At 38.0% G+C, this 17444-nt stretch overlaps 1 protein-coding gene across 1 annotated transcript in view; it reads left to right on the top strand.

Moving 5' to 3' along the window:
• BARD1 (BRCA1 associated RING domain 1) overlaps window positions 1–17444 on the top strand; it is a 79230-nt gene that overhangs the window by 1982 nt on the left and 59804 nt on the right. The window contains exons 2-3 of the mRNA XM_021702990.2: window positions 9387–9443; window positions 14523–14671. Of these exons, the coding sequence (XP_021558665.1) occupies window positions 9387–9443; window positions 14523–14671 (206 nt within the window). The remainder of the gene's footprint in view (window positions 1–9386; window positions 9444–14522; window positions 14672–17444) is intronic.

Raw genomic sequence — 17444 nt, 5'->3', positions numbered from 1 at the left:
CAAATTCTCTGCCTTGGTTTCCCTGAGTGATAATAGTGCTCAGCTCATCCACCTGTGAGGATTCCTTAATAATATATTATTGAGCACCAGCAAAGTGCTCTTTTGGCACTAGGGCTTCGTTAGTGAACAAAGCAGACAAAAACCTCAATCCTTATGACGCTAACATTCTGTGGGAGGGAAGAAACTAAATGAAATTATATGTGCACAGTGTTGAGTATGTTGGTTGTCATAGGATAAGTGTTAAATAATAGCTGTCTTATAAAAATACAAAGAAGTATAGCCTGCTTGCTGAGTGGTTCGGGGAAGACAAAGTAGGTGATTTATAAGAATAATCTATAGGTTGTCCTAAAATCTAATATAGCCAATTTCACTTTTTATCCCCAACCAAATATTTTTCCAGTTTCTAACTGAAGTGAGCAGACAATAAGAGCCAGAGGCTTGGAAGTGGACATTAGTAACTAGGTCCAGACTTAATATAATTCATTCTGTTGGCTGGAGAATAATAGTGAACTCCAGTGATTTTTCTTAAAAAATTAGTATATGAACCACTGATGGAATAACTAAACTCACCTGTTTCTTTGCATTTTTTAACCTAGGGCTGTGCAAACTTTTCCTGTAAAGAGTCAAAAAATAACTATTTTAGGCTTTGCTGGCCACGGTCTCTGTTCTTATTCTTTTTGTTTTTTTACAGCCCTTAAAAACAGGGGCGCCTGGGTGGCTCAGTCAGGTCACCATCCCAGGATGCTGGGTTCCAGCCCTGCATAGGGCTCCCTGCTCAGCGCGGAGTCTGCGTCTCCCTCTGCCTTTGCCCTTTTCCCCTGCTCATGCTCTCTTGTGCAGGTGCTCTCTCTCTCTCTCTCTCTCTCTCAAATAAATAAAATCTTCAAACAAAACAAAAAAAACCCAAAAAGCATTCTTAGCTCAAGGCTGTACAAAGATAGTCTTGATTTGGTGCATAGGCTATAGTTGGCCAAACTGTTTTAATGAGTGGAATGTCTTAACTTTAAAGATCCTTCTCTGTAAAATTTTATATCCCATGAGATTTAATATTTAGAAATGATTTTGTGGTCTTCTCGGTGTCTCTGTATGTTTTGGCACTGTTCGTAGTGAATAAAGCATGGCCAGTTTTTCCTTACCCGTGGGGAGAAAAAAAAAACGAAACAAAAAAACCAAACCCATTCTTTCCACCTCTGCCTTTTCCTAGTATCCGCCTGATATCATTGCTTGAAAGGAGCAACTCTGGATGGTCTGCTGCTTGCTTTTGCTACCCACCATTCATAGCAGTGTCGTGTTATTTGAAATTGTGTGTCAGTATGCCCTTTTACAGAGTTTCAAAGTTCTACCCAGTGGGCTAGTGATTACCCCTATTACCCTCACATTCAGCTTGCAGCTGTCATCTATATTGCGTTCCCAGGTGTCACCTGTCTCGCGTAGCATATTGGATCTATTTTGCAGGAAGCATTACTTGAGGGTGAGGGTGGATTGGCTACATTACAGGGCATCCTTTCTTGACCTTTAACATGAGTGTGGCTCCAAGGTGAAGCGGATGAAATTTTTCAAGAGGCCAGATGTGACATTTGTGTTAGGTCCAAGCCTCACAACCAGATAGAAGCTATTTAAAGATTTGGAAAAATGAGGACGACTATGTCATTTGAGAAGCTGGCAGAAAGCATAGTTAGTAATAACATGTTCCTAAAGGCAATAGGAAAAAAATAATAGGAGCTGTAGTGTAAAAGCCCACATATCATATGACACTATTTTGTGAATTAAAATAATTAGGTACCGCTTGCCATTTGGAACAGGGGGGGCTTTGACCTCTACTACAATGTAATTTGGAGTTCTAGCACGTTTTAAATCGACTTTTAGTAAAAAATAAAAAAGGAATCTTGTGATTTTTAGGGTAGGGGATTTTATTTTTCTAAATTATCTTTCGTCATTTTAAAGGCGGTCAGGATTGTTTTCACTTATTGAATAGCTTAGTTGTTAAGAGCATTGATTTTGAACACTGGCTTCCAATCGTGGCTCAGTGATTTTGGGTAAATTATTTTATCTTTGTATGCTTTTTTCATTTGCAAAATGAATTAGTAGTAGTTTCTATCTTATAAGGTTATGGGAATTAAATGAGTTAATATTTATAAGATACTTAGAGCAGTGCCTATTATGTTCTAAGTGCTGTATGAATGTTTGTAAAACACAGGATAGATTTCCTGACCCCAGCATTAAGCTTTTGCCTTCATTAGTTTTGAATGTTCAGAAGCATTTTAATAGGCCAGTGATCCTTAAATGGGATGATTACTCCTTTGGCATGCTCTGGTGCTGGTTCTTTATTAGGACCACAAGCGATCACTGAGGCACTACGTTAGTGATGCTATGGTGAGACATTTTCTACTCTTAAGAAGCAAAGGCTTAACTGTAAGGGATAAAATGCACACAGTTCAGGGAAAATTAGGATGAGGGCCACGGAGATGCAGAGAAGAGTACTTGGATGGTGCCAGTACAGGAAAGCTTCATGGCTTTTGAATTGGGCCTTGGAAAGATTTTCATAGATGGAGACAGGTGGAATGTGCTAATCACAATATACTAAAAGGTACTGTAGAATAAAGGGGAAGTGAGTCAGGTGGGCAAAGAGTTAAGAAAGGGTCAGATCAGAGAGTGACTAATGGCCTAACAACAGACAATTGAGTCAGTTTGCATAGTTCCTAGGGAGAAGTGATTAGTGTTAACTTCCCTGTAACTCTGGTGTCCTCATCTATAAAATGAGGAAAATGGACTAAGTAGCCCTTTCTAAGGCTCCCTTCAGTTTGCAGATTCCGTAATTATTAGTTTCCACTGGATGTAAATTTTTGTTTAAAACTTTTATTGAGCTTTAACATACATCCAGAAAAGGGCACAAATCATTGGTGTTCAGCATGTATCATATATCCTTCCTAATTGTGGGATTGATTTACTTAATGTGGTATTTTGATTCTTTGATAACCTGTTGCCTTCAGTTATATTACACATTTCATAAAGACAGGTTCACATTTGTAGCCACGGTGCTGAAGACATAGTTTCTTAGTGTTTGTTAAATTAAGGTATAAAAGAATTTAGGTTCAGTTGGGATGACATTTGAGGAGTCTTTGCAGGTGGAAATACCAGAAGGACCTGGTTAATTTCACTTGCCTCACCAAGAATCCTCCATAGTTTCCTGGGGTTAGTTACCCATAGTAAACAATGACTAAGGACTTAGGGCAGATGTAGAAGGCAAAGGTCTTTCTCCCTGGGAGTTAGAGCTAGAACCATGACTTGCACAGGCCTACACATACCTGGTATTATATAGGGCTTGGGACTGCCAGAGAAACTTACCAGAGACATAGAGCATCTGTTTCTTATAGTATAGGGGATCGTCTTACAAGTGGAGTTGTTATATGGGTCTGGGACTTAGAGGAGGGATTTCAGGCTGGGAGTGTACTTTGACAGTCGTCTGGATGTAAGATGGTAATTTAAGGCATACTTCTAGAAGTGAGCAGGGAAGCGAATATAAAGATGAACGCCTGTGTCTGAGCCTTGAAACTCAACATTTGAACATTAGGTGGAAGAGGTGAAGCTTTAAGGACAGTTACTTAGGTACTGTTTTGCTTTGGAAGAAAGGGAATAGAGGACAGAGTAAACGGGTACTGTTTGAGTAAGACATACATGATATTCTCTGTGGCTTGTCTGTCTCATAACAGATCCTATTATAATTAATCGTTAATAGATAGAAGTCTGTTGCCCATTTGGCTTTTGGTATATTGGCTCATTGATTTATTCATTTACTAACACTAAACAATTAGACATGATTTTTAAAAAATTTTTCCCATGTGATTTACTTGCATTTGGCATACAAAATACACAGAATAAGATGCTTTCGAGTCATTATTCATATCCCTTACTTGATAACAATTTTGTTTATTCTAAAGATAAATACAAGAAATTGTTTAATTGGCTTGGAAAACTTGTTAACCAGATGTGTTGGTCCACACTTGGCAAAATAACCTGGCAGTTTCCTAAAATGTAACAGCACTGTGGTAGCTAGCTGTCTTGCCTAACGTTAAATAGCAGTTTATTTCATAGAAGCTTAGGGAGCTGTTCTGTTAAGAAATAGGTCTGCCTCCATATTGTAATCTCAGCTGAATTTACAGTCCTTTTCTTCTTTGCAAAGAAATTTTTATTTCAATAGGACCTTTTTATAAAAAAAGATTATTTGTTCTCACTACTTAGTTCTTCCCTAAGTTATAATCCTCTGACTGCGCCGATCTTTCCAAATCAACTACATGTAAAGTAACAGGAATATGACTGCAGATGGGAAAAAGTAGAGTAGCTAAATTTTCAAGGTACAGAAATCCTGTTACCATGCAAATGTCTTTTCTTATTCTTCTGTATTTTTGTTTCTTTTTAATATATATGTATATCAAACAAAGAATAGGGTAAGGATAAAATAGAATTGTTAATATAAATACATTTTTGCATGCAGTTTTCCATTTGCTTCATTCACTAAGGATTTATTGAAATTCTGCTGTTTATATAGCACCATGCTAGGGAGGTAATAGTGTGTTGGGGAGCTCAGAAAAAATAAAAGTCAACATCTCTTGTTTGTAGGGCTACAATCTATTTGGAGACCAGTGGGAAAAATAGGGAATCAAGCAGATAAAATACAAAATATTTTGCTTTCAGCATTGATTTCCAGAGCTCCAACTAGATTCCATCTCTCTGGAACGTTAGAGTGTTTCGTACTTCTCTTAAGTCATATACTAACTTTGCTTATAAAATTGCCTAGTTCAGTTATAAGCCCCTTAGTATATAGATTGTGTTGCAGGCAACCTTGTGTCTTTACGTGTCTGGTGCAAGGTACAGGTTTTGCATAAGTGATGGTATAGAAACTAAAATCCAGGAATTTCTGTGTTTCTTTGTTCAGTGTTGTTTTTATTTTATCATCCTGGATAGTATTTGGACGTGTTGGGCTTGAATAGTTTTGGGGGTGGGAGGGAGGAAGGGTATTCTAGGCTGGGGAGAACATTCTAAGCAGTCCTGGGCTTGGTTTTGGACATTGGGTGTTATTTGAGAAATGTTGCAGACTGTTGAGAGCAGAGTTTTTGTGGAGGAGCAGTATAAGAAAAGGTTGCCTGCTTTGTAGTTACTGGATTGTGAAGAACTTCTTAATAATAAGTTTTTAAAAATTGAAAGTAATACATGCATTAAAATATCAAGGTGTGTGGCCATTAAATAAGTGAATGACAGGTGAGCCGAATCCTTTTCTTTAAGGACCCACTATGATCAATTTTTTGGTGTATCTTTTAATAAGAGGTTGTGTGTGTTTATATCAGCATTATATGCCTCAGATGAGAAGATGCTATACATCAGGAGATGTGTCATGATGTATGTAACCATTTCCTTGTTGATTAAAATTTAGGTTATTTCGGGTCTTTTGTGGTAATCTGTGCTGGAGTGAATATCCTTGTCCATTGGCCTTTACATTTTAAAATTTTTTATTAAAATTATACATGAACATAGTCAACCAAGTCAATAAGGCAAAGACATAATGGAAACATTCTTTTGCTTCATCTGTACTTCAGATACAACCTCTTTCATCTCTTAGTTCTTCATAATTTACGTTTGCATTTCCAAATGATATGTTTCTATTGCTACTTCTTGAATTTTTCCATTTTAGACATTTATTTATTTACTTTCTAACTAATAAGTTTTCTTATTATCTATTAACTTTCTACTATGGAAGATGACTATATAGAATTTGAAGTACAAAATAATTTTCAATCATTATTTTGAAGGCCAGGCATCCCTGTTATCCTTGAGATGTCTTATGCTATTCTGAGTCCTTTAAAAAAATATATATATATATATATATATTTATGACATTTTAGTTTTATTATTTCTTAATCTCTGGAATCTCTTGGTATCCTGTCTTAAGTAGATATTTTTGGTCTTTTGAAGTTTCAGTTTTGCAAGCATCTCAGTATCTCTAAAAGATAAATTACTGGCAGGGGAATAGTTGAATTAAAAGTGGGTGCATTTAGGGGCGCTTGGGTGGCTCAGTTGGTTGAGCGACTGCCTTCGGCTCAGGTCATGATCCTGGAGTCCCTGGATCGAGTCCCGCATCGGGCTCCCTGCTCAGCAAGGAGCCTGCTTCTCCCTCTAACCCCCCCCACTCTCATGTACTCACTCTCTCTCATTCTCGCTCTCTCAAATAAATAAATAAATCTTTAAAAAAAAAAAGTGGGTGCATTTAAAATTTTGATAGATATTGTCTGGTTGTAATAGAAATTGTTTTATTCCACAGTATCTTCTCAGCTAAGCTCTAGGCATTGTCAGAAAGCCTGGCTCTGACATAGATCATTGCCACCCTCTGTATCTGCACTTTTGAGCTCTTCAGTAACATTCTTTTGAACTTGACATGGCTCCCTCCCAGTCTTGGTTATAACACCCCTCTCCCTGCTCCTTCCCCTATGCTCACAGGCACATACTTCTCCGTCACTCCTCCAGTGTTGTTCCTCATCTGTTAACAGCAACAAAATATATTTTAGCTCACTAATTAGAATAATTAGTACAGTTGATCAGTTATTCATAGATATTAGATTCATTGCTAATTACACTGTAGCATCTCATCGCTAGGGTGAAGGATCAGAACCATAGATAAAGGGTTCAGAGTCATCTTAGAAAGGAAATTTAAGTTTAGAAACAGAATCAAAGCATTGAGTAGAGTACTACCATAGAAAGCTGAAGTCTGTGGACTGCATCCTGGGTGTAAGCCTACAATTGAGAGACCGGAAAGAAGCAGTTAACGAAATGCTGAAATGGGCAGATAAATGTGCTGTAAGAAAATTAAGACTCAACAGAAGGAAAGGTTTCAGGAAAGAAGTTGAGGTCAACGTTACTTCACAGAAGGGTCAGGGAAAATGAGGCCTAAAAGTGCTTTTGGGGAGCAGTTTCAGCAGTGTTGGGAGTTAAAGGTAGGGAGGTAAGGAGATGGAGTGAACTCTGTAGAGCACTTAGGACCTTTGATCTGTAGGGAAGAGTTGGGGTTGAAGGTAGAGTGAGAGGCAGGATCTAAAGAAAGTGCTTTTTTTTAGGGTGGAAGAGAGAGTACCTACCTGTGCATGTTTAGGCAGATGGAAGAAGAAAGGTGACTATAATGATGAGAATAGAACACTTCAGGAGACAGAGAAGATAAGGGATCTAGGGAGAGATCCAGCAGCACATTTTAAGAAGGAAGAGTGACTACAGGAGATCTTTTCCTCTGAGCCTGAAGGGACGGATAGCATGGATGAAGAGGTAGGAATGGGTGGTGAAAAGCTCACACTGTTCATCTCCAGTCAGGTTAATGGGATTTCAGAGCATGGAGATTGTTTCAAATAGCATCTATTCATTTGTTTACTCACCGCAAATATGTGCCACTTTGGTAGAGATGCAAAGGTGAAGAAATTACCAGCTAAATGTATAGAGACACATTTATCTCTCTCTCTCTCTCTTTTTTTTTAAGAGAGCCAGCGAGAAGGGGGAGGGGCAGAGGGAGAGGGATAGAGAGAATCCCAAGCGGACTTTGCACGGAACCCAACGCGGAGCCTTGTCTCACGACCCTAAGATCATGACTTGAGCTGAGATCGAGTCCAACGCTTAACTGACTGGGCCACCTAGGCACTCCTATCTCCCTGTCTTTTTATAATTGTTAGTCATAGTCTGAGAGTGGGCGAGGAAGGAGTGGACTGCGGGCCTATCTGGCCTTGTAGATTGGTGTCTGTGTCTCAGAGGTCAGTGGAAATGGGGTGGTGGTGAAGGTGACTGTGAAGTAGTTAACTCTGGCCTAGGGAATCCAAGGAGCTAATGAACTGAATGGTGTTCTCTCAAGGTGGAGCGCGACCTGAAGGTGGAGGTTTGGTCAGAGTGATGGAATGAAAGAGATACAGGGAATTATTATGATGGGGGAGGTGAAACACCACCACTTCTGAGAACTTAGAGCAGAGCTTGGAATGAAGTAGAATTCAGCACACTTGATTAGGAGATAAGAGATGAGATTTGGTAGATGAAATCATGAACAAAAATTACAGGAGGAGCATGGGCGCTGGAGCAGAGATCATCTTAACTGCCAGAATCACAAAAGTGGCTGGCACGTCACAAGTCATATTTTTATTGCTGTGATCTGTGTAGTGTGATAGAAAAATCAGATATTGTGAGTTTTAAAAAAGTAATGGGTTTTATAATGTCAGTGAGCACCATTTTTGGTATCTTGAGGATAACATTGTAGGTGTGTACTCTGTTTTTAGCATTCTTTCTGAAAGCTCAATTTCACTTTAATGTTCATATTTATTAAAATGTGCAGTGTGATACTTTTGATCTTTCAAGAAATGTGGAAAACTGTTTTTATTGATATGTGGTAATATGTACAGAGGTAATTGGATAATAATGGTGTAAATACCTAAAGGTCCTAAGGTTAGTGTAATAAACCAAGCACAAAAAAATGTTCAACCTTTGAAAGCTTTATTTTTCCTGTTTGCTCTCACTGCATTACGCCCTCTGAAAGTAATGACTTGATGTGTTTATTAATAAGTAAGTACTGTTACTTTCAGAGGGTTATCAAATGTAGCAGGTACTTTGATGGACAATAATTGTGTTTCTGTCTCTCTTCCCCCAGTGCCATGAATCTCATTCAGTCTGCAGAATGATGATTCCTATTTGCGGTTGCTTAAAGTACAAAACAGTCAACCAATTGTGAACTGAAAGAATGGCTGTATTTTTGACAAGGCATCAATGAAATGTAAATGGCCACTTAACAATAGCCAGAAACCAGTGTATTCCTATGGGAAATCGTGAATTCTTAGGGTCAAAGTGATCAGATGTCCTGATTTTCCTGGGTCAGCCCTGGTTTATACCTGATTGTCCCGGTGTCCTATTCAGTTATCACGCCCCTTCACTCTCAGAAATGTTCTCATATGGATAATATATGGTCATTCTATTTTTAAGTCTTATTTTGAAATTTATGGTCTGTACTTTGAATCATTAGGTGAAGATGTATCTTAGTAGTTGAAAGAAGCAGCCAGTGGTTGTTTTTGCCTGTAAGAGTATAGAGATACTTGCACAGAGTTGCTTCTATGATTTCCCAGTATGTGCATTATAGAAAATGTTACAGTGTGTACTGAGTTTGGTAGTAGCTATTTGAGTCCAGCAGATGTGTGATGATACAGTATTTTATCAGGTAGTAACAGCCTTTCAAATAAATACATCCTTAATTTTTCTGCTTAATATCTTCTGAGAAAGAGAACTATGGTAGTGATAGGCCTTGGATTTATGAAATGTTGGGTGTAAAATGTTTATCTAACAATGACCTAAGTCTTGATTGTTTTCTTTTCTTCAAACAGCACTCATATTCTGAGGGAGCCTGTGTGTTTAGGGGGGTGTGAGCACATCTTCTGTAGGTAAGTAATTATGGCTTGATACTTAGTGTTTCTATATTTTTTACTAGGTCATCATCATGTAATCATATTAATAATAACATTACGTTTATGTAGCTCTCATAGACTGCAGATAACTTACTGTACATTCTCTCATTTTGATTCTTACAACTGTCTTAATTTGCAAATAAGAGCATCAAAACTCAAAGGGGATGACTTGTCCAAAGTTGCAAAGCTTACTAAGTAGCTCGGCTAAGCTTGGGGAGAAAAATCTATTGTGTATTTGAAGTATGTCTCTTTTTTTTCCTTCCAGTTAGTTTTGAGTCTAGACTTTCCAGATTATGAAAATCTAGTTCTTTCTTTTTTTTTTTTTTTTAAAGATTTTATTTATTTATTTGATAGAGAGAGACACAGCAAGAGAGGGAACACAAGCAGAGGGAGTGGGAGAGGGAGAAGCAGGCTCCCCGCTGAGTGCGGGACCCTGGGATCCTGACCTGAGCAGAAGGCAGACGCTTAACGACTGAGCCACCCAGGCGCCCCTGAAAATCTAGTTCTTATAGTTAGTGGGTTGGTTTTCTAGGGTTGCTGTAACAGAGTACCAAAGACTGGGTGCTTTAGAGTGACAGAAATTTATTGTCTCACAGTTCAGGAGGCTAGAAGTCTGAGAGCAAGGTGACAAGCAGGGCTGTGAGGAAGACTGTTCCATGATTCACTTCTACCTTCTGGTGGAGAATCTTTGTCTTCTGGCATCTTTGGCATTCCTTGGCTTGTAGATACATCATTCTGATTTGAACTTCCATGTTCACATGGCTTTCTCTCTTGTTGTGCGTATTTGTTTCTGTGTCCAAACTTCCCCTTTCTGTAAGAATGCTAGTTATATTGGATTAAGCTTCACCTCGACGATCTCATGTTAATTTGATCATCCAGAAAGATCCTATTTCCAGATAAGATCACATTCTTAGGTATTAAGACATCAACATCTTTTTGGGGGACACAGTTCAAGCCATAACAGTTACTGTGAAGTTATATCCGTGTTCTAGTAGGAAAGCCCTGGCTTATAGATTAGAATACTAGGTTTTCATCTCATTCTATTTCTTATTTTGGAGAAATTCAAGGACTGAATGTCTTAGTTTAATTGTCTGAGACAGGGTTGATATAGCCTCCTTTGAGTAGTTTTTTCATGATTTCAGTTACGACTCTGACTGTCTGGCACGAGCCACTGCAATGTGGAGTTAAGCACATATGAAAATAATTTACTGCATGACTGCTGTGGGCTGGGATGCATGGGAAGCAATTATGCTTGGGGTCCCAATTTTCTTTCTGGAAACATGGATCTGATATATGGGACATATCCAGCTGGAGGGGGCGATAGGAAATAGTACCTGTTGCCTACCTGATAACTCCATTTGGATGATGACAGGGAATTTCAGACTGGCCGGTTGTGCAGAGCATGTCTGTTGGCCATTCGCCCCTTCCATCGGTGATCTTCGGGGCCATAAAGGGTACCACTGATTGCAGAATTGCTCAAGGCAAAAGCCGCAAGTCATACCTGATTGCTCTTTTCTTCCTTATCACATTATTAAGTTCTGTCAGCTCCACCTCAAAATGTCCCTTGAATCTTGAATTTTCCCACTTTGCTCTGTATTTACTACTGTTTACACTTTGGTCCAAGCCACTATCCTATTCTCTCTGCAGATTGTTGTCCTAAATTTCTAACTGGTTCCCTTCCCCATTTTCTCCATTCTTACCAGTGATCTTTTAAAAATGTAAATCACATCCATATCATTACCCTCCTTAAAATCCTCTAGTGGCGGGCGCCTGGGTGGCTCAGTTGGTTAAGCGACTGCCTTCAGCTCAGGTCATGATCCCAGGGTCCTGGGATCGAGTCCCGCATCGGGCTCCCTGCTCTGCGGGGAGCCTGCTTCTCCCTCTCCCACTCCCCCTGCTTGTGTTCCCGCTCTCGCTGTGTCTCTCTCTGTCAAATAAATAAATAAAATCTTAAAAAAAAAAAAAAATCCTCTAGTGGCTTCTATTACAGTTAGAATAAAATCCAAACTCTTCACTCTAAGGTTCAGAAGACCCTGTACAGGACCCAATTCCTACCTGCCTCTCCAACCACACTTCCCACTAGCTCACCCTGTTCTAGCCACCTTCTCCTTTTAGTTCATTAAACATACCGAATTTACTACTGCCCCAGGGCTTTTGCACTTGCTATTTCTTCCATCTAGAATGTACTGCCAAATTTTTGTGACGCTGACTTTTCATCAGTTAAATTTCAGCTCATATGTCACCTCCTCCAAAAAGCCTCCCATCATCCGCTTATGAAATGATGCCCGCTTCCTGTCCTCACTCGGTAGTAAGCAGATTTATTTTGTTTCAGCTGATGGACTCACTTTGTATAATATATCAGTGACAAATCTGCTGGAACATAACCAACTCCATGAAATTGTATGTAAAGTGTGTGTCTGTGTGTGTATGTGTGAGTGTGTGGAGTGTGAGAGAGATCTATACCTTTAATTGGGTTCTAAAGGCGTCTGTGACTTAAAATGGCCAATGAAAGATTAAGAGAGGCATGAGAACATCTTAGAGAGAAAGTGGTCATCTGTATATGACATGATCACAGGAAAGAATAGATTCAGTGCAATTTTGGTTCATTTTGATTATGTGATGCCAAGAATTAGGGTAACTGTAGTCTTTGCAGTTTTGAGGCTGTGTAAAACTGTTGAGCAATGCTGTAAATATCATGCAGTTTTAAAAGATGGTTTGATATATACCAGTCTAGCTGAAGCATAGAAGTGGGGCGGGGGAGAGGGGTTGGGGGAGGGGCACAGATTTTCATGTCATTGACAGTGTTGTAGTTTCAAGGTACTTTCATGCCAATCCCTGATAAAAATAGCCCATGTATTCTTTTTAAGATAGAAATCGTTTAAAACATATGGCAGACATATGCAAACTTTTTGGCTTTGGATCATTTTACACCCTTAAAAGTTGAGGACCCCAAAGCAGTTTTATGTGTGTATTCGCCATGTAAAACCGAGACATTTAAAAAATACTGTTCAGTTAAAAATAACAATAATAAACTCTTTACATAGTAACATAAGTAACACTTTTTTAAGGAAAAATGACCATAAACAAAGAAAAACGAGTGAGAAGAGTGACCCTGTTATATTTATGCAGATCTCTTTATTGTTTTGCTGAATAGAAGACAGTAGATCTCATACCTGCTTATGTAATCAATCTGTTGTGATATATTGTTTTGATTGCAGCATGTGAGGAAAATCTTGTATTATACATCTGCATAATTGGAAAAAGGAAGGATTTTTAAGTAGCCTTTTTAGGTAATTTTGGATATTCTTTGATACTACACCATTATTTGGCAAGTGCTAGTTTCTTTAGATTTATTATGATGTGGAATCTAAAAGGATAACAATGAATTTTTGGTATTCTGTTACATTAAATTTCACTGGTTTATCCTGTGCTTTGAATGGATCTTTTACCCAGCATGATTTTCTGACATCATGCTTTGGTCATTTGGAAAATACTGACTTACTGAGTTACACAGATCGATTGAGAAATGACATCTTTCCCCAGAATTCTAGATTTACGTTTACAAAATAATTTGAGAACAGTTAAAAGATGAACATTATAGAATGTATAAAATAGACTGATCTGGGTACCAGTGTGGTGCTAGGTAAGTGTCTTACCTGAGTCTCATTTTCTTCATCTGAAAATAAGGTAATAATTCTTGATGAGTCGATTGTGACTGTTGTCACTAATGTTCCTCAAATACTTAAGTATTACACAATAATTGATGATTTAAGTCCCTTGTGGAATCAGTTTCCCCTTTTTATATGTTGGGGTTTTAAGTTAAGAGTTCATAACTACAAGCAAAGAAACTCCCAAGAAGTTCCTTTCTTTGCTACAGAAATTTGACATTTCATGATCTCAGGGTCGTGAGATTGAGCCCGTGTTGGGCTCCTTGCTGAGCGCGGAGTCTGCTTAAGATTCTCTCTCTCCCTCTCCCTCTGCCCACCTCTGCCCCCTACCCTGCCCGCACACACTCTCTCAAAAAAAAAAAAAAAAAAGAAAGGAAGAAAGAAATTTGACATTTATTGAGTATAATCTCTCCTAGCTCTACTATGGTTTACAGATTCATTATATAACATTTATTGAGTTACTTTGCATCAGAATCATGCCAGAATCTAAGATGCAAAGAGTAGAAATGCTACAGGCTTTTTCTGGAAGAAGCTCATATTTTAAGAATCCTCTGTGCCTACAAATAGTAGGTCCCATGGAAAGGAATGTGGTGTTTGGGGGAGATCTGGCTTTCATCACTGTTAGGTTACCAGTCTTGTTGGAGTTCCTCTGGTGAGGCTAAGGAAGGAGTGGATTTTTAGGTTTCTTATTTCTGAATCCACAGATAAGCTTTGGAGGGGGGATTATGAACCCCCCCTTTTTTTTTTTTTTACCAGAGTTTATGTATATCTTCATCAGATTCGCAAAGGATTTGTAACCTCTAAAGTTAAGAACCCCTTCTCCCCAACTATGAAACTTTAACTTCTAGACAGATAACCTGAGGTAATTTAATTGAGTCTACAGGTTATAAAAGTGTCTGAAAGAACCAAGTGTCTTTTCTCAGAAACTACATTAAAGCCTTTAGACACTTGTCGGCAACAAAACAAAAAATACCTTTCCCGGTCTCTTTGCAGTAATTTTCCATGAAGCACAGGGTTAAGATTTAGGATACAAAAGCTTGAGATGCATGGCTGTTATGCATTTGGTACTAAATATGTTTATTTATGTCCCTCTCTGTACTCTTACCCTTTAGAAGCTATGGATTTATTTGCTTGAAAAATTATGCAGACTTTAAGTCAAATCTCTTCATCTCAAATTACCTAAGCAACCTCAGATTTAGATTTTGTATGTGTGTGTATTATACTCTTTCAGAAACATTATTTTAACAAATATTTTGTGTTTGCTCATTGCTTGTTAAACTTTGCTTCATTTACTTCTGTTCAAACTCTATGTTTATATTTTGGAATTAAGATTCTGCTGAATGCATTGATAGATATATGTATTTTTTTCTTTTAATCTTTTTTTAAGTAATTGCGTAAGTGACTGCATTGGAACCGGATGTCCAGTGTGTTATACCCCAGCCTGGATACAAGATGTGAAGATAAATAGACAATTGGACAGCATGATCCAGCTTTGTAGTAAGCTTCGGAATTTGCTACATGATGATAAGCTTTCAGGTGAGAAATATCACTGACTCTCTTCATTAAGTAGCTGATGAATTCATATTGATCACATAAAATATGTAAACATCTATCAGGAATTCTGATGACCTATTTTAGATTTTAAGATATACAGTGTTTGCAATTATTTTGAGAAGTGACAGATAACTTAGAGATAACTTAAGGAAGCCAAGGTCCAGAGAGGTTAAATGACCTTGCCTAATTTCACATGTGTAGTTAGTACCCGAAGCAGGAGAAAGAGAGCCCATTTCTTCTGAGTGTCAGTCTAGACACTTTTCACCACCTACACTGCCTGCTTTTTACAGTTACATTAATTTCTGTATAATATATATAGAAAAGAGATTTTGCCCTTAAATTCACTTAAATACACTTTTACAAGATAGAATATAACCTTCTGTGCATCACTTTTCCAGACTGAATTAATTAGATGAGCACATTTTGAAAACAAAAATCTAATATTCATTTTCTTTTCTATTTAAATGGGGGTTAATGTTTTTCAGATTGTTCTTAGACTCTGTGTATTTTTTTTTTTTTAAAGATTTTTATTTATTTTTTTGACAGAGAGATAGCGAGAGCAGGAACACAAGCAGGGGGAGTGGGAGAGGGAGAAGCAGGCTTCCTGCCGAGCAGGGAGCCCGATGTGGGACTCGATCCCAGGACCCTGGGATCATGACCTGAGCCGAAGGCAGACGCTTAACGACTGAGCCACCCAGGTGCCCTTAGACTCTGTATATTAACTGTATATCTTCCCATTGTGCTTTCTGCTGAGAACTAATTAGCTGGAGAAAGAAAGTAAAGGGTTTTGAATCTTCATAATTAGATATTAGAATTATCTTTTTATTGACCAGATCATGTCATTTTGCTTATGTTTATAGGATAATCTTTTCTTGACTGGCAGGATGCTGTGAATGATTGATAATGTTTATATAAAATGGTTGAATTTTTGTTTTTAAATCTTTTGATCTTAGATTTCTGACATGATGTGTTATTGCCAGTTACTAAAGGTGAAATTGATTAGACAAAATAAAGAAACAAGGCAAATACTTTGAGTCTTACTGACCATGTCCATATTTTTAAGAAGAATTTAAATTACAGTCTACCTATGAAAAGTTTTTTTCATCTGATCATTGTATTAGAGTCTATTCTTTAGGATAAAATGTGCTATAGTGATAAAGTTTTACTTATTTTCAGATGTAATTATACACACACAGTTCAAAAAGTACTTACCTTTTTGAAAAAATAATGTGTGTTGTAAATCTTTTTAAGAACACAATGAGGAAAAGTTTTATTATTAGTTCACATTTTTTCTTTCTTACTCAAAGGTAGGGCTGGTAGTGTTTATTTTCTAATGAAAAAGATTGGTATATGATCTGCTCCTCCACATACAGATACCATTGATTAAATAGAGTCCATGCATCTTTGGCCATGTTGGGGGTGGAGGGGGAGGATTAAACTCTCTCTCTCTCTCTCTCTCTTTTTTTTTTTTTTTAAGATTTTTTATTTTTAAGTAGTTTGCACACCCAATGTGGGGCTCAGACTTGCAACCCCGAGATCAAGAGTCACATGCTCCACCAACTGAGCCAGCCAGGTGCCCCTAAACTCTTGATTTAAGTGTACAATATGAAAAATGTTCATGTGTGCATCAAAGTGGCTTTCCTCAGATTCTTAAAGACGTGTGGTCTATTAGGAATGGTGGCCATGCATTGACATTTGGGGTGCTACTCTGAGAGTTCTGTCAGGATGTTTTGATTTGATTCTTCAGTTGCTGTATAGTAATCTATTAGCTTGCTCAGGCTGTGGTAACAAACTGGGTGGCTTAAAAAATAAAAATTTATTATCTTACAGTTCTGGAGTCTAGGAGTTTTACATTGAGGTGTTGGTTCAGTTGGTGCTTTCAAGGTCTGCGAGGGAAAGATGTCTGTGAGGGAAGGGCCTCTCTGCTTGGTTTGTCTTTGTGTCCACTTGGTGTTCTGCCTGTATGCGTGTTTGTGGCAAATTTCGTCTTTTTATAAGGATGCCAGTCATATTGCATTATTGAGTCCCACTCTACTCATTTTTACCAATTATATCAGTAATGACCCTGTTTCCAAAAATAAGGTCACATCCGGAGGTGCTGGGAGTAGGACTTGGATTTATGAGTTTGTGAGGAACACAGTTTAGCCCATGACAAGTAATGGATATTTTTTTTAAGTGACATTTTTAATGCTGATAAAAAGGGAATAGGGTAACTCTTGATGGGTAGTGAATTATGGCATAATGGGGTACTGGTATGGTACTTGAGAGAAGAGAAGAGAAGAATAAGCAGGGAACTTCTCTAGAAATTTTACTGTGGTTGGTGATATTTGAGTCTTTAGTATGGTTTTCATATTTTGTGGACTCTGAAATGCCTCCACATTTCATCATTACTAAAGATATTGTGGAAAATCATTGAGTTTAGAACAAGTTTTTGTATGGGGCCTGAGGCCTTTTAGAATGCCATCTTTTTCATCTAAAAATAGATGTGGAGTTTGGGGAGGGGATTATGGTGATTTATTTTTCGAAAGCCATTTTGTGTTCATCTTCCTTATTATAGTGAGTAATAACTACTTTGGCCTTACCATACTTTAGTAGTGCTGGCTTCAACCTTACTTACTTTAAAATGAATTGAAATTTCAGTTTGGATAACATATAATCAGAATTTTAGGAGCAGGAAGGTCATCTTGAGTCCCTTATTCTGTGGGTGAGGAAATCGAGGACTTAGGTTATGCAGGGAGGTCACACTGTAAGTTTC

Source organism: Neomonachus schauinslandi, chromosome 3, assembly GCF_002201575.2.
Source record: "Neomonachus schauinslandi chromosome 3, ASM220157v2, whole genome shotgun sequence".
Taxonomy (NCBI): Eukaryota; Metazoa; Chordata; class Mammalia; order Carnivora; family Phocidae; genus Neomonachus; species Neomonachus schauinslandi.
The sequence above is the reverse complement of the archived record's forward strand: the minus strand, read 5'-3'. Positions and strand labels throughout refer to the sequence as shown.